Raw genomic sequence first — 26,933 nt, forward strand, 5'->3', positions numbered from 1 at the left:
GATTGCCCGCCCAACTGCCGCAGCGTCAGCCAATCTACACCTCCCACTGATGCAGCAACCAATCACACACACAACCGCTGCTAACGGACGCAGCAGCAACCAATCAAACGTCCACCCTATTCACTACCCATGTATAAGACGACAGCAGTTTTTTTGCATGATTTTTCAAGAAAAAAATATAGTCTTATACACGGAAAAGTACGGTAGTCATCATTTGCAGAAGGAGGTGGAGGAGCAAGACTTTCCCATACCCTATGTAGGGCTCCCCCCCCCCCTTCCAACTTGAGTCATGAATCTGGTCATAAAGCATTCTCCACATTCAGCACTGCAGGAAATTCGGGGGGGGGGGCATACTGTAGGGGGGGGGGGTGTTTGTGTGGATGTATCAGTACAGAGCTGAATGGGTGGCAGCGCTGTCTCCATCTGCACACCCCAAACAAAGAACTGATGAATAGTCAAAGAGTATCCTGCAACATCGAATGTTTGCGCAATTTGCTAGCTGTATTTTGACTGGGCTGATCGGTGGGACGAGCCACTGAGAGCTCTCAGCATCTGCAGCAGAATGAGGCGGAAAAGTGGACCGCACTACGCCAGCCAGTTTCAAATCTTTTGCCACATCAAAGAACGTGCCAGCAAAACAACAAACAAACACGTCACAGAGAAAGGTCCCAGGGCAACCCACTCACTGTTGTGCCTAGTATTCGCCTTGCAGGGAGTTGGATTCTTAAATATATCATATAAACACACAAACACATCTTTTTTGTGATTGTAATCATTGCTACTGAGTGCTATCACCACTATTTCCTTTGCAGATCATGGCAGTCGCTTGGTGTTGGCACCCATGGCACTTTTGTCAAGATGTGAGTACTGGCATCTCTCTCTCTCTTTTGACCAAAAACCTCCCCCCCCCCATTCTACCGGTGAATAAATAATTTTAAAAAATAAAATAATTGGAAGCATTCAAAAAATGGAAGCGTCAGTGGTTGACTAAAGTGGCAAGAGGCCCATTCTGCCAATTCAGCACCTGATTCTGCTCCAGATGTAGTCCAGGTACTCTGCTGGACAGCACAGATGGATTCTGTGAACAATGATGTGATCGCATGGAAATGTACTTTTCCCAACAGGCAAGCCATAGTAAAGGTGACAACTAAGTGCACCCATTTGTCTGACAATTACTACGTCTATGTCCCTCCCCCCAAATGGTGTAATTTCTTGTCCCGAGGAAATGCTGTTGTATGGACTGAGAAGTGTTGCTAAGGGGGGTAGCGTAAGCAGACACTTTTGCCAAGCCGCAGGCGTTACCTGTCCGTGGGTGTCTCCTGGAGGTTTCCCAGGTTCAAACCGTACAGCCAACCCAAAGTCTGCTAGCACGGCTGTCAAGTCATTTTTCAGCAATACGTTTTTGCTCTTGAAGTCCCTGCAAAGGGGGGTGGGGGACAGAGGAGGGAATGAAGGTCACAGATACCATCGCTCTGAAATAGGCAGTTCCAGGTGAAATATTGACTCATTCATAGCCTATGCAAGTTCTGCTACAGATGTAAGCATGAGAAGTGGGTTTGATCTTGTTTTTCATGAACGGAAAGACCAGCAAGCAAAATAAGGCCAACCTGGAGACCAGCTCATCCTACACCACCACCAGGCGGCTGCCCAGTTGGTACATGGCCTTTTCGGTGGTGGCTCCCTGGAGGTGGAATGCCCTGTCTCGGAGTTGCATCCATCTCCATCATCAAGCTTCAGGAGGAATTTGAAATCATTCCTGTTTATCCAAGGATTTGGTGACTGAATAATTATGTTCCAGGCAAACATAAAAGACTAACTGGTTTTAGATGTTTTTAATTGTAACTTTTTTAAAAAAAAAAAATCTGTTTTGGAACGTTTGCTTTGTTTTTGTATTATATGATACATCTGTTTGCCGCTCTGGGCTCTTTCAGGAGGAAAGGAGGGATGGAAATTCAATAAATAAACAAAAAAACAATAAGCTTCTGAAACCCATTGCTGTTTTTATGTCATCTAGACTCCTCAGCCAGGCCTTTTCTGGAGAGTGGAGTTAGGTTCTGGAACCGTAGCTGCTGCCCTGGCTCCCTCACTTTTTGTCCTTACCTACCCTGTAAGTTCAAAAGCCCTGGCTATCAAGTCATTCCTGAACTTTCTAACATTTTCAGCGTGGGTTAAGAAGAAAAAGGGATGTGGGTAAATATAATTAAATTACAGATCTTAGGCAGCAGATGGCAAGCCCATGTGTGTTTGGCATTATAATTCGCCTGCCATCAATTCAATTCACTGTGGTAACCCTGCCGGCCGGACCGCGGGACAACAGCGAGGCCCAGCGACATAATTAATGAGGGCAGAGACAATTGTTTTCTGAAATCTCCTGTCAGAATACGTTACGGAGAGAGACACCGCAGCAGAGAGAGAAGAGTTCAGTGAGTTCCCAGGGCCCAGAATGCCCTGCAGGGGAACGGCATCCTCTCGCGATTCTCTATTCTTCTGAGAGAAAGGTCTTCCTCACATCCTAAACACTGGAGGTATGATACAGATTCCAGGGGCCCAGATGGAGGAAAAAGAGGTGGCTGAACCGCTGCTGAGCACTGAAATTGGCGAGCAATATTTTGACAGAATGTTATTTACTCTACTTGTAACAGGGGCAGCCAATGTGTTGTCTTCTGCATCAACAGCGTGGTCAAGAAAGATGGGTACAGTGGCACCTCGGGTTACATACGCTTCAGGTTACAGACTCCGCTAACCCAGAAATAGTGCTTCAGGTTAAGAACTTTGCTTCAGGATGAGAACAGAAATCGTGCTCTGGCAGCATGGCGGCAGCAGCAGGCCCCATTAGCTAAAATCGTGCTTCAGGTTAAGAACAGTTTCTGGTTAAGAACGGACCTCCGGAACGAATTAAGTACTTAACCCGAGGTACCACTGTATTGTGGTCGAACAACATTGGGAGATGTTGTTGTTGTTGTTGTTGTTGTTGTTTTGGGGCTGTTCACAACATAAAATGAATGGGCCTAATTTAGTCATGTGCATTCATTTCAACAGGTCTCCCCTGAGTGAAGCTTCAGCTGAACGTCTCCCCTATTTTAAGAAACTAAAACGGATGAAACTTCAGGAGCGAAAGAGCCACTGACAATGACAATCAATGCTTCTCTTTTATTTGTTTAGGATTAAACAAAACACTTTTGTTTAATACTAGGACAAAACGCCCATGTAACCTTCATGAGGGGCGACCAGTGCGTTGCCGTCTCAGAAATCCTCCAGCTTCTCTGGCCAGCTTTGACAAAGGAAAATGCAATGATCTCAGTGGCTGAACACATGCAGAATGGCTCCAGCTTCGATACCTAGCAAGCAGAACAGGGAAACCCTGGAGAACTGCTGCTGAGGTACATGGACCAATGGCCTGGCTTTGTCTATGACAACTTCCTGTGTTCCTAGACCTGCCCTTGAGGTACGTGAGCATCAACGCAATGTGTGAAAGGCTATGAATAAGGTAAGAGTTAATTGCATGGCAGAATAAGACACCTGGCCTAGCCAGATGGGTCTGCTAGAATTTGTTCCGGGTAACCTGTCTCCAAAAGACATCATGTCCCAATGAACTTTTAAAGCGATTGCTAATTGCGAACGGAAACCACTTGCTTTTGTTTAGGGGCAATAACAGAAAGCGGTGGTGGAGGTAGGAGAACTTTAGCGGAAGGAAGGAAGGAAGAACGCCCCAGTATAGATTCAAAGAGGGGGCAGTTGCTTACGAAAACAGAAACCTCCTCCTGCACAGCAGGGGGTTGGACTAGATGACCCTGGGATTCCCCCCCTCCCCCACAATTCTATGAAATCAGATTCTGTTCTCTTGCCAGCAATTTAAGTGTGTGCAATAAAGTGCCGTCAGGGGGCAGTGCAGCACTTAGAAAGCTAGAACAATAGTTTCCAGACTTTCTCCCTTCAATCCTTTCTGCGTGGACATTATCCCTATGTATCTGCCATGAAAACACTGCCATGCTGCAGAGAATTCTAGGCATGCATGCACCCCAAATGTGCACACACAACGCCACCAACCATATCAAGTGACAGGGTGCCCTAGAGAGCCCCCCAACCCCCCCTTTGCACAGGGAGGCTGTACAGAAGCCATCGTCCACAGAGCTCCTCTGGCATTGCAGGTACCCTAACAGAGGAACCTCAGAGAAGCTTCCCCAGTGTCTGAAAGCCTCTGAGCTGAGGCCATGCCAAACGGTGCTGGCGCTGATGTGGATTTTCAGAGGGGGAGCCGTGTCAAGGCTGCTGCAGTGGCCCTGAAAGGAAGACTTGAGGCTCCTGAATGTTATTGCGGCATAAGCTTCCGTGGTCCAGATTCTACACGATCTGCGGGGAACTCCTGGAGACTGAATGTGGGCCCTCCATGCCTCATTATCCAGCCCTCAAAACTCTCCCCGCAGGCCACCCTCCTCGCTGGCCGAATTTGGCACCCCAAGTATCTTTGCCTGGCTGGATTGGCCCTTGAGCTCTGATAATGCCTCTGGGAGGAAGATAGAGGGGGCACGTAGGAACTAGACCATTGACCAGAGCTAAAATTTGCTGTTTTGCCTAATTTTGCCTATAGCCCTGCCCAGGGCTGGGGTGTGGCCCTCGGAAGCTTGCCCAGAAGGTAATTTGGCCCTTGGAGTGAGAAAGATCCCCCATCCCTGACCATTAACAACTGATGGAAGTAGAGTCTTGGGTGCAAAAGTTCTTATGCCTTAGCCCAACAACACTGGACGGCCCCACACTGGCTACTCCTCAGCGGTGTGTGTGTCAGGAGTTCAGCCTACACTCAAGTAGGACCCTGGCAGAGACACATGCCCGACAGGTATGTTATCTCCCTCCTGGGCATTCGTTCGGGAGCTTCAAAAGCTTTCTTCAGCCCGAACATCACAGCAACCGACACTTAGGGATCCACAGAGTTTGCACAACTTGCGTAACAGACCTCATCAACTCAGCATTTTGGCTAATCTACTTTATTTACATATAAACACGCACGGAGCACTGCAACATGGCTCCCTCTCTCTCTAGCATCAGATGGCAAAGAGAAAAAGAACAAAGGACAATAGTCCCACTTCATGGAACACAGTAAAACAAAAATCCTGTCTCCATCACTTCCCACTCTGTAGAGTCAAAACACATACCATCATGTGAAAGACAACAATCCTATGACTGCAATGATGGAGCAGGAATTCTAAGTGTGTGTGTGTGTTGTGTGACCATCTCCCTGCCTAACTCACCTCACAGGGCTGTTGTGAGGATAAGATGTGATACCTCCATTTTATCCTGAGCTCCTTGCAGGAAGGAGATGCAACGCAACCAGTGAGCAAACGCACATTTTGAATCCTTGCCGCACACCCGCATCATTCCCCTCTCTCTCGTCTGCTATGCCTATGGCTTTCTTTCACTGTGCTTGGATAGCACACCTAGCTGGGTTTACACTTATGTAAGTAAAATGAGGCTGCCCTGGTCACACACCGAGAGCTGTGTCTCTTTTCTTTGTGCTGGAGGTCACAGGCCTTGCTGGATAGAAGTGCTTCTTTCTATTCCTTCTTCCTTCATGCCTCCCCAACACACACAGCTCTCTCTCTCTCTCTCTCTCTCTCTCTCTCTGCTTCAGAACTGAGAGCGGCTCCTTCCCACACAAACAAGTTAATAGGACTTGAGCGAAACATCTTCCTTGACCTGACAATGTATTATGAGGGCACGCTCCTTATATAAAGCACCGCATAACACTGTCCTGGTGCCTGAGGTTAATAACGACAGCAACAAAAACAGGCCCCACGTTTTGCTAAGAGACAGAAACTTGTTCGAAGGAGGGGAAAGAACTTGAACCAGGGTCTTCTTGAATCCAGAGACAACTCTCTATTCACCGGCACTACAATGACTCATTTATTCCCTCTGCGGCTTTAAATTGGCAGGTGGCGGGGAGGGCTGCGTTTGTTAGATGGCAACCCATTCTCTTCCCATTGCTTTCCCTCTCCCAGAATGTCTTCCATCACTGCAGTTCATGAAACGGGCACAATGCTATACCTACCACTGCTTGGTCCCGAGGAGCATAACCAGGTAGGCAAATTTGTATAAACCAGCCTTTCCCAACCTGGTGCCCTCCAGCAAAAAAAAAAAGAAAAGAAAGAGTGTGTGTGTGTGTTAAAAAAATGGTACAGCCATGTTGGTTGAGACTGATGGGAGCTGTATTAAAAACCAGCAAGGGAGCATGAGATTGAGGAAGAAGGCTCCCCTTCAGACTGGTGTTCTACGTTCTACTGCAGGTGAGGTGGTTGTTGAACACAGCTGAAACAGGGGACCTTCTGCATACAAAGTACATACCCTTGGATTTGTGGCACAATTGCCTACATTTAAAAACAACAACAAAAACCCTCACGTACCTGTGTGCTATAGCAGGTTTGTGTCCTTCTCCTTTACACCAAGGGACATCTTCGTGCAGGTACGAGAGTCCGCGAGCCATGGTTTCTGCTATATGGCAGAGTTCGTTCCAGCTGACAATGTTCCCTTTCAGGTAGTCAGTCAAAGAGCCCTGGAAGAATCAGAACATGATGTGTAGCAAGGATTCTCTTCCCTACGCCCACCCTGGCCACTCAAAAGACCCTTATTGCAGCTAGTTAGTTATGAGGGGCATTCAGTTCATAATATTTATTTATGTAAACAATTTGCCATTATTCAGAGGCAATGGAGTGAACCTCCGGGGGTCTGGAGAATCACAGCGCCTGCTGTGGCTGCAGAAACCGGTAACTGCTACTTCCCATGTGGTGGTGGTGGTGGTGTTTTGCTGCGTTAGCAGCATCAAAGTGACCTCTCTGGGGTGCTAGTCTGGGCAGGATGTATGGAGATCCTGGGCTGCCCAGGTGACAGGACCTCCATCTTGGCCTCTTAAAAAATGTATAATATTGCTTAGCTACAATAGTCACTATAGTAGTTTGCAAGAATACAATACCAAACAAAAAGTCAAAACTATAAAATCAATCTTAAGTGCCAGCTAGAATTAAAAAAATGTCTTTATTAGGTGCTGGAAATTCAGTAGGGAAGAGGGCTATCTGATGGCCGTGCATTCAAGCCATGGGGAGCCACTAACAATAACCCTTAACGTGGCCCAGTAGCCTATGGGCAGCTCATGCAGACTTCTGGGCACTGGAGTTGTGTGCTGGCGATAGTCTGTCCCCATCAATGGTCTAGTCACAGCCGCTTTGCACCAACTGGAACCTCTGAGCCAGGCTCAGGGGGAGCTCCACGGAGGCTACATTTCAATCATAGGCATAATCCTGACAAAGTAAAGTACTTTAAGGCTGCAATCCAGTGTACATTTACCTGGGGGTTGTCCCACTGAACACAGTGGGAGTTACACCTGAGTAAAACAGGTATATGATAATGAGTTGCAAGTAGTGTTTCTTTCAACGGGAGAGCTAAAGATAGGCTTCAGTTTCCCCTCTGGAATAAAGCTGCTAAACTTTTGGCTGCATGGCACCAAATTGTCTGAAAAGCCCCTATTGATTTCCAGCTTCTGCGGAAAGAACTCGACAAGTTTCTCGAACCTTAGGTCGCACCCTGAGGAGAAAAATCCCCTCTCTTTTTCTCTAAAAGCAGAGGTATGTTTTCATTTTGGGCAGTGGACATAAGAAACCCACCAAAAAAATACGCTCTGGGCTAAGCAGCCTCAACTGTGGCAAAATGGCAGAACCTGATGACGTTTGTATAAGAACGGCAAGGGAGCCCCACTGTGGTTCCCACGTGCGATGTTGTGGCCGATGTGTACATACCAGCTTCCACCCGTACAGAGAAGCAGCCACACCCCTGGTCCCATAAACTCATTTCCAGTGCCACCTACCCTACCCTATAAAAAGCATTAATCAGAACGGGGGGGGGGGGGGGTTGCATGACCCACCAAGGAACATAGTAATGCAATGAAATTCAAAACAGTAACCCTCAGTTTCACATTTATTCAAAGTGCAATTAAAACTATTTAGTTTAATTAATTCTACAAAAGTGATGAACCTAAATCCGGTGACACCAGATTTTCAAAGTCTGATGGCCGTTTGCACCTCCAGCAGTCCCCATTCTGCCCCCTTGCTTCTTAATTCCCCTCTAGGTAATCCCACCCTCTCTCAGGAGGTGGAAGCACTGATAAAGAGGGTCTTTGAATGAATTGGTGAATAAAGGAAGTAGGATCTGACACTAAACTCCTTCCCCACTGTTTATCCCATCTCTTTCCCTTCTCTTAGTTTTGCCCTGCTTCTGGGAGGGTGAGTGGGCTTTTAAAACCTGCCTCATCTCTTGGCTTCCCCTACAAGGGGAGACAGGTGTGTGTTTGTGTGTGTATGTGTGTGTGGAGTTGCTTCCCCTTCAGTTTGCTTCAGGTCTTCCTGCAGCTATCGAGATGACAACACAAGTCACACATCTGTTACCTTGTCATGGTAAGCTGTGATCAGCCACAGCTCTGCCTCCAAGTTTGTTCCCCGCTTCTCTGCCGCGATGAACTGCAAAAGGTTTTCGTGCTTCATGCCTGGGGTGTTGAAAATCTCCCTCTCGCTCTGCCAGGATTGTTTATCCTGTGGGTAGGGCAGGGGGAAAGAAAGATAAATGCTTGGGGAGGGGTGCTGTAGGGAATGGGGAATTCTATAAAAATGACCATTCGTGAAGCTACGCGGCTGCAAATGTCGTACAAAAATCATGGGAATTAAAAGTTCAGTAGGGTGCTGAGAAATCCCTGTTAAGGGACGCAGGTGGCGCTGTGGGTTAAAGCCTCAGCGCCTAGGGCTTGCCGATCGAAAGGTCGGCGGTTCGAATCCCTGCGGCGGGGTGCGCTCCCGCTGCTCGGTCCCAGCGCCTGCCAACCTAGCAGTTCGAAAGCACCTCCGGGTGCAAGTAGATAAATAGGGACCGCTTACCAGCGGGAAGGTAAACGGTGTTTCCGTGTGCGGCTCTGGCTCGCCAGAGCAGCGATGTCACGCTGGCCACGTGACCCGGAAGTGTCTCCGGACAGCGCTGGCCCCTGGCCTCTTAAGTGAGATGGGCGCACAACCCCAGAGTCTGTCAAGACTGGCAGGGGTACCTTTACCTTTTAAAACGAAAAAAAAAAAAAGAAAGAAAGAAATCCCTGTTAAGAGATTCTTGGTGCTTGGCACAGAACTCTAGGAGCGTTTGCACAAGGGCTCTTAAGAAGTGGCTTGTTCAGAGGTTGATTTCAACAGCAAAGTGTGATCCATACGCCCCTCAGCCAAACATCTGATTGCACCCATGCATATTCATCTATGAATATTGAAGCATTTTGGACATGCTGCCAGTCTTTGTCAATAGCATTGGAGCTAAACGGAGAGTCTGACCTACTATATGGCAGCTTAATGCTTTGCAACGGGAAGAGACTTATATTGCTTTCTTGTGGGTAGGATAATCTCCCCAGGAGAAGAATTTTAAAACTTGTTTGTTGCCACACTATTCCAATTCAGTCGCTTCTCCATGTCTCCATTTAAGCTTGATGGGCATAACTTTCTAGAGTCAACCTTAACGGATGCTTCCCCCTTTGCAATTTTTTTGAACAATGCAACTAAAATTACTTTGGTACAAAAAACTCAGAAAGGGGAAACTGCCCATGTGTTTGCACATAACACAAAGCCATGGTTTGTTTTACATGCAAATGAATAAGCTGTGACTCCTTGTCTCCAAAGCTCGTCTTATTTTCCAGCTGCTCTTAGAGCCTTCTGCCTCTGTGGCCTTGCAAGTATCTGGGATAGGGTGGCCAAACAACCCATGGTTAGGAAAGGTTGCTGGGTTCAGACCAAACCGGAGTTAAAAGTTCAGCAAGCCATAGTTCATGAGCCAACAACAAACCTTGACTTCAGATTGTGGTTTGTTGATAGAAAAGAAACCATGATTAGGCTGTAGGGGTCGGTTCAGATAGCCAAACAAAGCTTGACTTTGGTTGAACACACCACAACTTATGTGCAAACCATGTCATTGTACATCACCTAGAATACCTTCTTTGGCAAAACGCACACACAAGTTCTATTAAATAATGCAACTATTCCTACAAAACTCCAGCTGGAGAAATTTTGCAGCTTCACTTAACTAGGAAACATAAGAGTTTTAAAATGAAAGTTCTGTTATCCGACATTTCCCACCTATCCGTTGTGTCAAAGAGAAAGGAAGAGAACCAAGGAACTGTCAAAATAAAGCTTAGCTAAAGGTTTTCAAAAGCTACACAGAAAAGGACAAGGACTAGATAGACATTAACCAGATTTAAACCTTTTGTGTGTAATCTTAACAGTTACAGCTTTCTAATCTGGATTAGGGCAGGATATCCAACTAGTTAGTCAGAGCTGGCTTGGAACAGATGACATTAAAATCTTCTTTAAATCCACGATGGCAAACAAATTGTGGAGGATTAAAAAGAATAAGGGACAGTGTTTAAAGATTTCTCAGACTATAGCTAAACTACAGACTTAAGAACTGGTTCAACAATCATTCCCTCAGTCATGGGGATCCTTAGGAATTTTACTTCTGTGGGGAAAGAGAAGTAGGGTTCACTGGTAGAGAATTCTCAGCATCTTCCTCCTGCTTTCAAAATTATTTGGGGAACATCACAGGGGATTAAACTGGTGGAACAGAAAGTATAGATAGGCCTGCAGCCAACTTGCAGATGTATATATGCTTCTCTGTTCCATAATTCTAGACACGAGAACTCTGAAAGCACAGCTGAAAATTGTGCACCAAGGCAACTTAAGCAGGCATCTAAAACCTGTATAAAGGTAAAGCGACCCCTGACCATTAAGTCCAGTCACGGACAACTCGGGTTGCGGCGCTCATCTCGCTTTACTGGCTGATGGAGCTGGCGTTTGTCCGCAGACAGCTTCCGGGTCATGTGGCCAGCATGACTAAGCCGCTTCTGGTGAAACCAGAGCAGTGCATGGAAACGCCGTTTACCTTCCCACCGGAGCGGTGCCTATTTATCTACTTGCACTTTGATGTGCTTTCGAACTGCTAGGTTGGCAGAAGCTGGGAATGAGCAACGGGAGCAACCAACCACCAACCTTCTGATCGGCAAGCCCTAGGCTCTGTGGTTTAGACCACAGTGTCACCCATAACCTGTATGCAGACCCATAAATCCCCTTCCACACCTCTATGCTCATTAATCTGGTTTCACCCTCCAATCAGCAATGAGCAAACAATGTATTGCCTTCTTCGACATCACCAAAACTGGCAATGGTGCACACGATCAAATTCTGGCTTAGGAGTGCTTCCAATGCTGCGTAAACAGAGTTCCACCTGTGCGAAAGGATTTTCTCTGATTCTCTCCGCCTGCCCCCACCAAATCCACTCTGGGCATTTCCCCAAACTTCTGGATCAGACTTTGAGGGGCGTGGGGTGGGGCTACAGGAGGAGTTTCTGTTGCACAAGCAGAAGTTTGTTGCATGAGCAGAACGTAGCTTTGCTTGCAACTCTTTAAAGACTTGGATGCCCGCAAACTGTAGGCGTCCTTTGCACAAGTGGGGAAACAAACTAATAAGCCACAGCTAACCAGTGTTTCCTGTGACATTCAACCTTGGAACTATGGCTAATGGCTTCTAAGCAAGCCAGGATTTGTAAGATTACTCTAAACTGTCTCGTTCGGAAGCTGTGAGTCGGAGTTTCCTGATTCACACATCGTCAAGCTAAGGCCAACTGCATTTTTCTGACTTATGAGGGAGGAGCAAAAGGGCACCAATGTCTCAGCACCACGTATTTTCTCTACAGTGCCAACGTGGCACACTGTTCTGTTCTGTTTCCAGGACAGAAAAGAAGTGCGGACATTTCAGAGGCATGCCCGTTTAGAAAAAAACCAAAAAAACAACAACCAAGAAAACATTGTTAATTATGCAGAAGGTAAGTGCTGTTCTTAGATAAATGAGTCACTGATTTTCTAGCTACAAACAGCAATTTAAAATAGGCTATTTGCTTTCAGCCCTGGGCAAAAGCTTTAATACACAAAGTGGGTGTGGGGGTGTTTGTGGGGGTGGAATGCCTAGAGGTCTCCCAAAGTTGTTTTTTTAAAAAAACAGAGCCACCTCTGCTAATCACAAAACACTTGATTAGCTCAGATTTATAATGGAACCACAGTGGAGATGATACGCCACTTTTGCAATTAACCATTGAGCAGATGGCTTTTTAAAAGGTAATGGCAAGCACAGGAGGTTCCCACCCAGCCCGCAATCGCTCTTTGCATGGGTAGAAAATCCCTTGTTGGCATAAATGCAAGTAGCAAGCATTGGTGTGTGTGTGTGTGTGTTTCCTGCAAAGCTTCCATGGCACACCACCTCACCAGCCAGGGTCTCTATCTGAACTAGGGGAAAAGGGGAGGGCAGATGCTAATTACTTCTTAAAACCCCATTCACGCATTCACTTATTGAAAGCATGGAGCCTTGTCTAGTTTGGCTCTGCCACGAGATCCGTTCCGAGGTCTTCTGTGTGCTGCAGAGCAAGGTTCTTTCATATCGCTACCGAAACAAAAATATGTAACATCTGGAATGTTAGAAGGAGGCTGGAATGAAGTTATGTGGCTTTAGCAGAAATATTATAAAGGATTAAGTAAAAATAGATTGTTAATGGATAAAAGGAGGAAAGGTAAAGTTACATTATATTAAGATAAATTATAGGATAAAAATTGGGAAAGATGGAAAGGATTTGCTGAAATAGCTAACCGAACTAGAATACAAAAAAGGGAGGTGCGAGGAGGTCAAGGAAACAAGTAAATGAAAGATAAGTTATGGGAAGGTTCGTTGTGTTTTTTAATTGTTTCTATTTTTCTGTTTTTTATAATTTTTTTCTTTCTTTTTTTTCTATTCTCTTCTTTCTTTATTGTGATGTGTTGTTAAGTTTTTGTTTAACTTGGAATTATCTCGTTCTCTTTTTGTAACATTTAAAACTTTAATAAATATTATTTTTTTAAAAAAAATATGTAACATCTGAACTCAAGCGAAAGTGCCCTGCAGATGTCAATGTGTGGTTATCAGCCCAGCTCATAAACAGCAAGCACTGCGGGAGGTGGAGGTTGCTAACGAGATAAATGAGGTGGGAGCCCTTGAACTTTTGTGTCCGGCGAGGATGCCAAATGCCGCCCCCTTCTTCGCAGCAGGTAGCCAACCTGAAGGCCCAAGAATTCAAGGAGTTCTACATTTGCTTATGGGGTAGACCTGCCAGCTCCAAGGGGACCCCCTCTTCTATGCACCTTAGCCATTTTCTTACTGATTTAAATCTATGTAGCTCAAGGAGGAGGGCATTTACCGTATTTTTCGCTCTATAAGACACACATTTCCCCCTCCAAAAATTAAGGGGAAATGTGTGTGCGTCTTATGGAGCGAATGCAGGCTCCTTGGCTTCAGCGATAGGAACGCGAAGCCTCAGAAGTGCAGTGGGAGCGTTCCCGCCACGCTTTGCAGGCTTCGGGTTGCCTTCACTGAAGCCTGGAGAGTGAGAGGGGTCGGTGCTCTCCAGGCTTCCAAGGTAGCCACCTGAAGCCCCCGGAGCGCAGCAGGAGCTCCCACTGCGCTCCAGAGGCTTCAGGTTGCCTTCACTGAAGGCAAAGGCAATGTGGGAGAAGGAGAGCTGCGCAGCGCCCCTTCAGCGAAGCGGGAGGAGAAATGGAAGGGGCTCCGTTTCTCCTGCCGCTTCTCTGAAGGGGCGCTGCGCAGAGAGGGGGAGAATTTTTTTTTCTTGTTCTCCCCCTCTAAAACAAGGTGCGTCCTATGGTCGGGTGCGTCCTATAGAGTGAAAAATATGGTAATAGACACTGCATTACGTAGCAACAGAGAATCCTGCCACACTGCAGAGAATCCTGCCATAGTCACTGAGTTTTACCCAAATCAGACCCATATATAATAAAAAATAAACTGGCAACTTGCTGCTGGCACCAGCCAGATTCCTATAGGTTCCACACCTGCGTGCTGGTCAGTCTCCACATTTTCTCACAAAGTGTTCTGTGTGAGGCCTACATGTAAGAGACCTGTGGTGTGGTCTCACTCACCAATCCACCCACATAACTTAGCAAAAAGAACACTAGATGTTGGGAAGGGGGAGCATTCCCCACTGTAATCATTTGTTCAGGCACTCCATGGCGTCTTTGCAGATCTGAAGACGGGAGACGACACATCCAATGCATTATATTGTTCCTATTGATTTTTAATTGCATATTTAATTGCATCTTTTATTTCTTGTATTGCATTTTACTGCGCTGGAATTTGAATGGTACGAAACACAATCCATAAGAAATAAAAGAAGCAATAAAAATACAATTTAAAACCATACAGCATCTAGCTGCAATACAGGCGGAAAAACCATCAAATGGTTCACTAAGACCCTCAGTGATTTGCAAGCGGCCCAAAGGGCGAAAGTTCAGGAACCACTGACAATCGTGGGGATTTCATATCCCAATATCTTTTTAATGTGACTTTTAATTCTCCACCAACCCACAGTGCTTTTATATTCTGTCTCTCAATTATAATTGCTCGTGGCAGAGTACAATGCAAAATAAACAAAGAGTACATTGGGGACAACCATACCAAAGTCTCTGGATAGCTCAGTTAGAGTGTTGTGCTGATAGCACCAAGGTTGCAAGTCTGATCTCTGTATGGGATAGCTGAATATTCCTGAAATTTCAGGGGGTTGGATTGGATGATCCTCAGGGTCCCTTCTAACTCCAATGAGCCTATGATCTATGGTTTGTGATCTATGGTCTACATCAAGAAACAAAGCAGCAGCAAACAAACCCAAAGGAGAAGGAATATGGGACTAGCAAGACCTCTGGGCCTCCATATGGTGTTGGACTACAACTCCCATCATGCCCTGGCCATTGGGTCATGTGGCTGGAGCTGATGGGAGCTGAAGAAAAATAGCATTTGGGGAGCCACAGGTTTCCAAACACTTGGCTTGAACAGCTCATACGATGTCCAGGTGCGCCAGTATTTCTGACCCTACCAATGGTCGCTCAATTAAAAACGGGGCTCCGGTTAAAAATCAGTTACCAATGAGAGGTGGGCAAGAAAAGGTTCCTGTATTGCAGGGGGGTGACCCTCGTGGTCCCTTCCAACTCTACAATCCAATGATAATATATTTGGACTCCCTGCTCCAAGCAACCATTGGGAAGCAAGTAATTCTGAATGGCAGGTACAGTTCTGGCACTCACCTGTATGGGGAAGATTTTGACTGCCACGTAGTCATTCATCAGCTGAGCTTTCCAGACGCAGCCGAAGCGGCCCCTAGCCTTGATCTCCAGCAGCTGCAAGGGTTTAAGTCCAACCAACGGAGAAGGGGGTGGCAGACCCGGGTCCTGCAAACAAGGTGTGGGGGATGATATAGAGAGACAAGTTGGAAGTTGGGGACCTATTTGCTTCAGGTACGACCAAATGTGGGTGTGAGCTCTATCGCGCCTTTTCCCTAACCCAATAATGCTAGAAAAAATGCAACCTGTGCTGCTGATAGAAGCAGTGGCGCTGTGGGTTAAACCACAGAGCCTAGGACTTGCCGATCAGAAGGTCGGCAGTTCGAATCTCCGCGATGGGGTGAGCTGCTGTTGTTTGGTCCCTGCTCCTGCCAACCTAGCAGTTTGAAAGCATGTCAAAGTGCAAGTAGATAAATAGGTACCACTCCGGCAGGAAGGTAAACGGCGTTTCCGTGCACTGCTCTGGTTCACCAGAAGTGGCTTAGTCATGCTGGCCACACGGCCCGGAAGCTGTACGCCAGCTCCCTCGGCCCATAAAGCGAGATGAGCGCCACAACCCCAGAGTTGGCCACGACTGGACCTAATGGTCAGGGGTCCCTTTACCCTTTACTTAATTATACATTCTTTATCAATCTTCTGAGAAAAATACAAAACCTTGAGCAAAGCCACAGAAACTTGCAAACTACCCAGTGTAAGATGAACTTACAATGTCTGATTTCAATAGATTTTTCAAATGCTTAACTCAGCCTTTTGTTTTCTTTATCTTTTTAGGCAGGTTCATGAAGATACCAACAAAAGGTAAGTTTGGTGTTGTTCACAATACCGAGAGATGCTAGTGAAGTTGTACTTTGCCAGGGCGAAACAGGTGCAAAACGCTGGCACCCTGTCATCTACAACTTCATTAACATCCATCTGCAACTTCACTACCATTATTTTGGTAATTATTGTGTGTATACTATTCCCTAATCCAGGCTGGTTGAGGTATAGAACGAACTAATGAACTAATGCTGGCTTGCCAGATGCCTCCCCCAGGATAAAATTAGAGGATTCCCAAGGATCCTACAGGCAGTCTTTTCATTTCAAACCAGGAGAAGCATCTCTTAGGTATTCCAGCCTGGGCCTGGTGACATAATGTAAGCGAGGGGCTCTCCTATTCCCAGGAAGCTTACTCAGGACTTAAAGGGAAAGGGAAAGGGACCCCTGACCCTTAGGTCCAGTCGTGGCCGACTCTGGGGTTGCGGCGCTCATCTCGCTTTATTGGCCAAAGGAGCCGGCGTACAGCTTCCGAGTCATGTGGCCAGCATGACTAAGCCGCTTCTGGCGAACCAGAGCAGCGCACGGAAACGCCATTTATCTTCCCGCTGGAGCAGTACCTATTTATCTACTTGCACTTTGACGTGCTTTTGAACTGCTAGGTTGGCAGGAGCAGGGACCGAGCAACAGGAGCTCACCCTGTCGCGGGGATTCGAACCGCCGACCTTCTGATCGGCAAGTCCTAGGCTCTGTGGTTTAACCCACAGTGCCACCCACATCCCCTACTCAGGACTTACTCAGAGGTAAATAGCAGATGTAAGGAATGGCATAAAGTAAAACAGAAGTAGTGGCTCACTTTCTCAAGAAGGGGAGCAGGAAAGGCAGGTAAAGTGGGCCACCACTTCTGTTTTACTTGATGCCATTCCTTACATTCGCTATTTACCTCGAAGGTCATTTCGCACGTTATGTGGGAGCAAACCCAGGTTGTTGCCGCTGCGGATACATTGAATGGGGGAGCTGCAGCCAATCTCAGCCCCAGGGTGAATGTACACATATGAGACATACTTGAAGATATCTGATTGTTGCATGCCTACATTGAACATGTGATTGTTTTAAAAAGCTAAAAATGTAATTTGCCCAAGTCTCCAAACTGTAAGGGCTCTACGAATACAGTGGTGCCTCGCAAGACGAAAAGAATCCGTTCCGCAAGTCTCTTCGTCTTGCGGTTTCTTCGTCTTGCGAAGCAAGCCCATTAGCGGCTTAGCGGATTAGCGCTATTAGCGGCTTAGGGGCTTAGCGGATCAGCTGATAAGCGGTTTAGCGGCTTAGAAAAAGGGGGGGGGAAAAACCCCGCAAAAAAACTCGCAAGACATTTTCGTCTTGCGAAGCAAGCCCATAGGAAATTCGTTTTGCAAAGCACCTCCAAAACGGAAAACCCTTTCATCTAGCGGGTTTTCCGTCTTGCGAGGCATTCGTCTTGCGGGGCACCACTGTACAAAGTCTGACCTTGGTAAGTTTTATCACAATGCATTTGAAAAGGACTAATATGCCTTTTCGCTTAAATGTATCCATCTGTACACTTTCAATGCTAAGGAATGGCACTGACTTGTTTCTAAACCTCAAACGTCTGATTCAGTAAAGAAAACAATGAAAAGAAATAAAAGAAATATTTCCACCATCCCCTTCCAGCGTTTCAGTTGACTGGCTTTAGCGTCATGCATTAGCCTAACTCAGGGGTCTGCAACCTTTAAGACAAAAAGAGCCACTTGGACCCGTTTCCGAAGAAAAAAAAACTGGGAGCCGCAAAACTCGTCATTATAAAAATAACCTTTTTTGTCACTTTTTAATTATTTCTTTGTTTGACCCCTCAGAATTACTCCTCCTCATAGAAATAAACGTTAAATTAACAAGTTAGCTTTTTGTGTGTGTGTGTTCTTCACTCCCCTTCAAAACAGTGACCAGCATACATGCCCCTTACAATGTAGCGGGTGGGCGGGCAGGCGGGCAGGAAGGTGACGTCAGGACGGTGCGTGACTAACGCACGCACCGCCCCCATGCGACGTCACAGCCAGTACAGCGCCCGCCACAGTGGGGAGTCTCAGGGCGTACAATGCGCCTCCTCCCCTCGCTAGTATCCGCCCCGGAGCCGCGGCAAAGGTGTAAAAGAGCCACATGCGGCTCCGGAGCCGCGGGTTGCAGACCCCTGGCCTAACTAAAAGTGTTAATTCAAGAGGAAAATTAGGCCAATGCAAACTCAAGCAACTTTTCACCCAACAGTCACAGAACTTTTAAAAAATAATATTCTGTACGAGATATTCAAGGTTGTTTTGTGGTGACTGTGGCATTTTTTCTCGGCCATACCTACACCGCCCTGCCTTCCCCAATTACGTTTGAAACAGAATACAGGGAGCCATTTTGTTTTGTGTGGTTTTTTTAAAAAAACAACAACAACACAGAACAAACTGGGTGGAAAGGTCCATTTAATCCATCATCTAGCCAAGTAGTAGCCAGTTAAGACACCTCTGGGAAGCTCACAAACAGTGCTCAAAGAGACACTTTCCTTCTCTTGTTTCTCCCCAGCATCTGGTCCTCAGGAGGTAAGCAGCCTGTATTCATGGGACTGCACTAAGTTAAAGGCGCTTTGCAGCATACTTATTGCGCGGTCAAAACATTGCTGTGCAAGCAGAAAGGCAAGTACGTTATTAAAGGTACTTATGTCACAGCTGTTGTGCGCGGGGAAAAGAAAGCCACAGATTCCACAGCAAGAACCGGCTATTGCGCCAGGAGAATCAGCTGCTTCTCCCCTGTTTATCTGCCCAGTTCTCCCTTTCTAAATCCCGTTTGCAGAAGCAGTTTCTGCAAATGCTTAGCCGCCTGAAACCACCCTTTGTTTCCCAGGTGTCCCTTGCTTCTCGCCTACCTCACTGATGTCGACGTGCCCGTAGGGGGGCTTGCGGTGACGGTACATCCAGAAGGCAAGGAGAATGGCGATGGAGAGGGCAATGATGGGAAGCAGAGAGTAAACCAGAATGTTGAGCAGTGAGAGGCTTGGCGGCGGAGGCTCATAGACCACTGGAGGAAGAGGAGAAACAGTAAGGATCCCAGACAGGGTAAGAATTGCCTTGCCGCTTAAGACGAAATGACCGTTTGCTCCAGCATCCCAAGGCAGAATTCCATCATCCTGGTTGGATTTTGGTTCTTAATTTATTTTAATTTGTTTATTGTGTTTATATCCCAAAAACAACCCTGTGAGGGTAGCCAAGCTGAGAGATAGTGGCTGCCTCCACGGTCACTTATGGCTGAGTGGGGATTTGAGTTTATACAGAACGTAATAGGCTATTAATATCTGCATGCATTAATAGGATAATAACACTATATCAATTTATATAAGACTGTATAGGAGTTTATGACATTGCATTTTTGTTTATGCACCTCTTTGTTCTCTGTTTTCCCTCACACACCCACACCCCGTTCTGCCCTCACAGGGGTCAGTTATTTAGTGATAGCAAATCTGCGTATTAGTATTAGGTTGAAGGAATAACAATGCTGCCCCTTTAGGAAAAGATAGTGCCTTTTCCCCCTTTTGAGACCCCAAGGCAGGTTGGGAAATGTAGGCACAGCAATAGTCTGCTTTCTATTGGCTCTGTCAGAGAGCAGGAAAATACCTCCCTCCTATTGGCTCTGGCCAGAGCAGGAAGAAGCCTCCCTTTCTCCTTTGTAATCTAGTGGCAGCCTAATTATGGCAAAGTCCAAGAAGAAGGGTGAACTCACTTCATCCTTACAGAGCTCCACAGAGAACTTCATTTAGAGCCATAGAACAGCCTATTGGAATGCAAGCAATATTTCTACATGTGCCTTGATTATCTTCAATAAATCTATGTATGAGAGCTTTGTGGAGTTTTGTTAATACTATCAGAAATCTCCAGATAGAGCAGTAAGGATGAATGAATGATGCGCTCTCTTTCTCCCTAACAAGAATTTGCAACTGAAAGTGGTTTACAAATCAGCCTTCCCTTTGTGCATGTGAAACCAGCCCTGTTGGTCTCCCAGAGCAATTTACAAATGCAAACAAGGTTCTCAAAGTATCAGCCTGCAAGCTCCCTAGCCCTGGGATTCTCCCTACCTACCCTCTGCATTGAAGAAAAGTGCATCCTGCTTTTCCTAGCAACTCTGCAAACTTATGCAACTCAGTAACTCTCCTCACCCAGCAAGCCTTCTCCATTGCAATTCCATTGAAGTGCTAATTCTCCACTGTAAAGCCCACTTTTCCATTGCAAAGCCCATGTACCTTCTCAAACAGCTAAGATTACAGGAATAAAACCCTGAGAGAAAGCCACACCTCATCTAGTGTTGAGATATGGTACCGCAGCCTTCCAATTATAAGTGTATTTGAACCAGATTCTTAAAGAAAACGGGAGACCATTCTGAAAACACAACCAAACAGGGGATGAGACAGGAAGTAGCTTCTGATACAACTAATGGTGCCACAGGGTCTTCAGGTCAAAACAGACTTAGGAAGCTGACCCTCAAAATGAGAGCTACCTTAGAGGAACAGAAGGTAAATTAGATAAGGCGGCTTGACAGAGGCTGGAGAGGTTGAGGAAAACATTCTGGAGACTGATGATGCAACACTCCTGGAGAATATGCCTCACCAGAGGACCCGCTTGGCCAAAAGCCTGGTGCCAAGGACATCTTACACAGATTGCCTCTCCGCCATTTTTGCACAACTACACCCCAGTGTTACCTGCGATGAGTGGCTGCATTTCAAGCAGGTGAACGCCCAGAGGGACTCCACTTTCCATGAGGCCATGAACACTTTGGAGAAGCGCATAAAGCAGTGGTGTCCAAACTTTTTTCAAAGAGGGCCAGATTTGATGAAGTGAAGGGCCATGAGGGCTGACCAAAGGGCCGACCAAAGTTGTTGAGCTTTTTTTCAGGGCTGAAGTTGTTGAGCTTTTAGGGTTGAAGTTGGTTTTTTTTTTTTAGGATTTTACCTCAGGAAATAAACTGCCACAGGGGCCGGATTAGGCCCCCGAAACGGACTTTGGACATGCCTGGCATAAAGGATCAAGAAACAGCGCTTCTCACAGAGGCTGACAAGACAGCTGATGAACCAGAGCCGCATTCTCAAGGCAGCGGCCTAGGCTTCTCTACTGTTAAGGTCTTGCTCCAGCTCCATCGCAAGTTCGTCAGTAGTCACTTCAGGACGCCACTCCTCACAGCACAAACACTCTCCTTGTTCTCACCGCTCCTCGCTGACAGGGAGCTCTCACTCCCACTCTTACGCCAACAGATCGTCTTATCCATCCAGAGCATCATGTATGGCAGATGAAGTAACCCTCATGAAGGACGAGGCAGCAGCTGCGGGAAAGCGCGTCGAATTCACCAAGAAGGAAGAAGTCTTGAGGAGAGAAGCTGCGGCGCTTGAAGATAAGCTTCATACCTTGAAACAAGAGGCAGCAGCTGCACAGGTTGTTGCTCTCCATCACCCTCATCTTAGATAGATCACCAATCAGATTCCAAATCTGGATCCCGAGACACCAATTCTGCTGCTACTAGGAGTAAACTGCTCTGACCTGATTTTGTTCAGTGAACCACCTTTCACCAATGTGGGCCTCAATGTCTTCAGACCTTGGAGCGTGGTTACATGCAAGACAAGCTAACAGTAAGCGCTGGGCAGTTCTCTTGATGTGTTGGAGTATCCGTGCTGCCCAAATCAAGATCCTTGAGTTCATGGGACACTTCCTCATCAATGCCCTGAGAAGATTTGTGGCCATACGTGGGCCTATCAGACTCCTCAGGTCTGATTGTGGCACAAATTCTGTGGGTGATTTCTGCATGAAACCCTCAATATGCAAATATGTTGCATCGCCCCTTCCAGTCACTACACACCATTACCTCAAGTTAAAGGTAAAGGGACCCCTGACCATTAGGTCCAGTCGCGGACGACTCTGGGGGTTGCGGCGCTCATCTCGCTTTATTGGCCAAGGGAGCCGGCATACAGCTTCCGGGTCATGTGGCCAGCATGACTAAGCCACTTCTGGTGAACTAGAGCAGCACAAGGAAACACTGTTTACCTTCCTGCTGAAGTGGTACCTATTTATCTACTTGCACTCTGACGTGCTTTTGAACTGCTAGGTTGGCAGGAGCAGGGACCGAGCAATGGGAGCTCACCCCGTCGCGGGGATTCGAGCCGCCAACCTTCTGATCGGCAAGCCCTAGGCTCTGTGGTTTAACCCACAGCACCACCCGCGTCCCATAACTCAAGTTAGAGAAGATAAAAAGAGTCCTGCTATATCAGGCCAATGGCCCATCCTAGTGCAGGATCAGGGGTGGAACACCCTGCTTTGCCACCTGAGGAGAAAGGAGCAGCGTCACTTCCCCCTGCCCTGTCCCTCCCACCATACCTGCTCCCACCGGCCCTTCTTCTCTGCCCAGACTCCTGCAAGTTCGGGAGAGATTGTGCCCGATCTGAGCAATTTCGGTTGTGATTTTAGCTGATGCTGGCGGCACTTCTACGCTGGCAGCAGGGCACCCACAGGGCACCCACCCCAGGGGCTTCTGCTGCCTGAGGCCTCCTCCTCAGTCTACTTAATGGCAGAGCCAGCTGCGCCCGACATCCTGTCCTCCGTGGCCAATCAGATGCCTCTGGGAAGCCTACCAGCAAAACAACTCTCTCCCTGCCTGTGATCCCCCATCAACTATTACCCAGGGGCATGCTGCCTCCAACAGCAGAGGCAGAATGCAGCCATCACGACTAAGCTTTCAGTTGGGAATAGCTTCCAATGAACCACCTGGCTAGGTTCAAGGTGCTGGTACCAGTGTACAAAGAAGCATTATACTGCCTGGGACCAGGATCCTCAAAAGATCGTCTTGCCCTTCAAATTGATCACTAGAGACCATCTCATCAGGACTCCTCTTTGGTGAGGGCGCAACCTTTTGGAACTCCTTCCCATTACATCTCAGACAGGCGCGGTCTCTCTGTCCACTTTCTGGCTTTCACCGATCTTTCAGGTGAAGATTTTTTCTACCCGAGACTGCATCAGTACTGGCCTTTAACTTGTATACAGATGGACGCTTTTGCTCTTGGTGTTTTTCGCAGTTACATTGCTAGATGAGTTTAAGTGCCCTGTGTTTTAAGGGTGCTGCTAATGCAAAGTTTCACCTTGGAGACTTAAAAAAAAAAAAAATGCACTTCAAAAGGACTATAATGTGTTGCTCGCAAATGGTCTGAATGCTACAGGATCCATCCGTGCAATATCAACGCAGGGGGGGAAGGAATTACTGACTCATTTGTTTACCTCCAATCTGATTCAGCAAAAAAAAAAAAAAAACCAAGGAAGAAAAGAAATTATTTTCCCCCTCCTGCATTTCAATTGGGTTGGCTTTGTCGTTACATGTTACAAAGCATTATTTTGAAAGGGAAAAAATATCACAATGCACCTTGCTCTAGCTTTCTGTTCGTGGCCTTGCTCGCTTTATACCGCTTGGATTGGATTTGGATTTTAACAGAGATTCTTGTTTGCTTCAAGCAACCTGATTATTTGGCCAAGCTGGTTCTGGGTTTGAAAACCTGGCTTGCCCAAGTCTAGCCTTTGCACTGGGGGAGGGCCGTAGTTCAGTGGCAGAACACCTGCCTGGGAAGCAGAAGGTTGTGGGTTCGATCCCCAGCATATCCAGGTAGGACTAGGAGAAACCCCTGCCTGAAACACTGGGCTGCCCCCTGGGAGTGAGAGCAGACCATGCTGAGCTAGATGAATCAACAGATCATTATTCAGCAACTTCCCATCTTCCTCAGCACCACCACTTACTATGCCAGCTGCCATTTGGCCGAGAGCTAATTGAGATACTTAGCTAAATCTGCATAAACCAGACTATCTCATTCCCTTCCCACAAGCATTCTGCCTGCAGTTCTGCACCCAGAATCCTGCGAGAGAGAGAAAAGGAGCGCATTTCTTTTGCTTCACAGGTGGAGAGAGACTAGCATGCAATTCACTTCACCCAGAAGACCGGGAAACAATTAAGCAACATTCTGTAGAAACTTAAAATTTTTGAGAACTCCTCGACTCTGCAATATGAAATGCCACTGCTCTAATTAGGTTCCGTGTTCTATTGCCGAGCCAGGAATTCAAGGTTAGCAGAAACCCACTGAAGTCGGCTTCCAATACAAAGAGTTTTGTTCTTGATAAACAAAAGCCTCACCTTCTGGGCCCGTAACTTCGGGTAAGTGAGTGAACTTTTCATTGCAGTAGTTTCCTTCGCAGCAGCAGAAAAACACTTGTGGGCTCTCTTCTGTGGCCACACATTCCTGCCTATATATATAAATATATACAGCAAGACAACACAAAAGAAAATAAGATAAAGGTCAGTGGATTCTTATATTGCCCTCAGAAGAAAGGTGCACAATGAATTGTCTTTATCCTATTTAATGCCGGCTTTCTGCTGTATTTTGCCAATCCACCGAACCTTTTGTTATAAGGAGGCAGAAAGCTCGCCGCATGAGATCTCAAGAGCCCTTTACGCGCACAGGAACTTTGCAGAAGGGAGAGTTAAAACTCTTTAAAGGTATAACTTCAATATACAAGTTTCGCTCCAATATCCTTGCGCTTTGAGAACATATACATGCCCACACGTTGCTTCCCCCTTGTATTTCAAAGGAAACAGGCAGAAGGGACAAGGAACCTTTCCAGCACTACACAGAGCCACTGCAGCAATGTTATTATGAGTTGAAAGGCTAAGCTACCTGAAAAGGCCAGCTGCCCCCATGTTTCTTCCCCAGAGGCATGTGCAGAGGGGTAAGGGACACGAGGTGGCATGGCTGTTTAATGGCTTCTTTCATGGTGCCATTAGAACATTTCCCAAAATTAAGACACCATGAGCAGCAGTTTGGGGGTCTGCTTACAGTAATTTACAGGTGGGACTTTGCTGGCAATGAGCTAAAGGTCTTCTCTCTTGTGGCAGATTGCACCAAATCCACCTGTAAACGATGCCAGCAAATGTCTGCCAGCACAACGTTGCCGCAATTAAACCGCACCTGTATGAAGGCGGTTGCCGTCCTCTGCTTCAAATTATTGTGCTACAAATGATTTTTGCCCCCAGAGCTCGGAAAATTCCATTTTTCAAAGGAGCCCGATCTCGTTCTCGAGTTAAGGAACAAGTTCCACTTTGCGGTCGTCCCTTTACAAAGTGAACTAGTTCAGTTCCTTGTTCAGTTCACAGTTCAATTCAAGTTCATCCAAATGACCCTCGGAAACTTCAGCATTTGGATCACTCAAAGCTGTTGTGCTGAACTATAAAATAGGATTTAAAAGCCTAAGAAAAAAATCAAAACTAAAGTGGAATGTGAGTTGTTTACTTTCCCCTTAAGCTCTAAGGCCCAAAGAGACTAAAGAATGGTTTTTTTAAAAAATAAATGTAAGAGAATGAACTTGTCTGTATCCTCCTTCCATTATTTCCTCCATCCTGCAACAAATTAGTATTTGCTGTTAGCACAACTGTGGTGTGTGTGACGCAGCTGAGTTTGACAAAACATTTGAGTTTAAATACTCAAGGGAGAAAATGCGGGTGAGTGGGTCGTTCACCACTGCACACCTGCAATTTGTTATTTTGCTACAGGAGAAAGGGCTTGGCAGGTAGCTTTTGTGGGGATAACCCTGTGAATTAAACGCCACACTTTCCCCATATTATAAAAGAGGCGTGGAGACTGAGTGCGAGAAAGCAACAGCCTGACCAAGACTATGCAGCCAGCTCACTGACTGAACTCAGATTCAGGACCAGGGATGTCCTATCTTAAGATGCTACTTAACAACGCTGCACCAACTCTTCTACTTATCAATGGTTACTTTTGGAAGTGTATAGACTAAACCCTTCAGGGAAGCAAAAATTACTTTGCAATCTTTCCGAACCACAGATTTTCCTCCTTCTGCAGCAGTCTGACCTGCTTCCCCTGGTCAAGCGATGATCTGAGCCAATGTGATAAGGGAGAATGATTTGTGGCAACTGCTTCCTGTGTGATGCTATCGAGCAATGAGCCGCAGCTTATCAGGCAGCAAGCTCTGAGCTCATTTATAAGTTATGCCCGTCGATTCATTTGCACAAATAGCTGCTCACATTTGTGGCCGATGCCTCACGTAGGAATTGCAGTTGGCTCCAGGAGTTCTGTACTGATGGAAAGGGAGAACGAAGACAAGAGAACAGAAGCCTTGGGTAACTACCTCAAACTGTCTGTAACGGAAGCTATATGCCAACAAATTTCCCTGCAGTGCCCTCTGTCCTTTTTTAAAAGATTTGTTTTCCCTCGTTTACTTTTTCTTTTTTTCTCTTTGCATAACTTCCAAAGAGGATTCAGTCAGTGGCTACTGATTATATCAGGCTTCCTCAAACTCAGCCCTCCAGATGTTTTTGGCCTACATCTCCCATGATCCCTAGCTAGCAGGACCAGTGGTCAGGGATGATGGGAACTGTAGTCTCAAAACATCTGAAGGGCCAAGTTTGAGGAAGCCTGGATTATATGGACCATAGCATAGTGGCAAAGCATCTGACTTGAACGCAGAAGGTCCCTAACTATTATTTTATTTAATTAAATAATAACATGTGCAGAGGCAGGCGGCCAAGATGATCAAAGGTCTGGAAACCAAGCCAGATGAGGAATGGTTGAAGGAGCTGGGTATATTTAGCATGGAAAAGAGGAGAGCGAGAGGGAGATATGGTAGCCATCTTCAAATATCTGACGGGCTGTCACACGAAGGATGGAGCAAGCTTGTTTTCTCCTGCTCTGGAGGCAGAAGAACCAATGGCTTCAAGCCATTAGTCAAGGAGATTTTGACTAAACATCAGGAAGAACTTTCTGCCCGCAAGAGCTGTTTGACAGTGGAATGGTCATCCCTCGGGAGGTGGTGGACTCTCCTTCCTTGGAGGTTTTTAAGCAGAAGATGGATGGCCATCTGCCATGGATGCTTTAGTTGGGATT

The 26,933-nt window shown here is 46.5% G+C and overlaps 1 protein-coding gene across 2 annotated transcripts in view; it reads right to left on the reverse strand.

Moving 5' to 3' along the window:
• ACVR2B (activin A receptor type 2B) overlaps positions 1-26,933 on the reverse strand; it is a 138,344-nt gene that overhangs the window by 12,423 nt on the left and 98,988 nt on the right. For both annotated transcript variants that reach the window (XR_013831823.1, XM_079946920.1), the window contains exons 3-8: positions 24,167-24,276; positions 18,885-19,036; positions 15,176-15,319; positions 8,427-8,570; positions 6,396-6,544; positions 1,303-1,417 (exon numbers count right to left, since the gene is read on the reverse strand). Coding sequence is in view for 1 of the 2 variants with exons in the window: in XM_079946920.1 (XP_079803046.1) it covers positions 1,303-1,417; positions 6,396-6,544; positions 8,427-8,570; positions 15,176-15,319; positions 18,885-19,036; positions 24,167-24,276 (814 nt within the window). In the remaining variant the exon portion in view is untranslated. The remainder of the gene's footprint in view (positions 1-1,302; positions 1,418-6,395; positions 6,545-8,426; positions 8,571-15,175; positions 15,320-18,884; positions 19,037-24,166; positions 24,277-26,933) is intronic.

Source organism: Podarcis cretensis (assembly GCF_951804945.1).
Source record: "Podarcis cretensis genome assembly, chromosome: 12".
In the NCBI taxonomy this organism is placed as follows: Eukaryota; Metazoa; Chordata; class Lepidosauria; order Squamata; family Lacertidae; genus Podarcis; species Podarcis cretensis.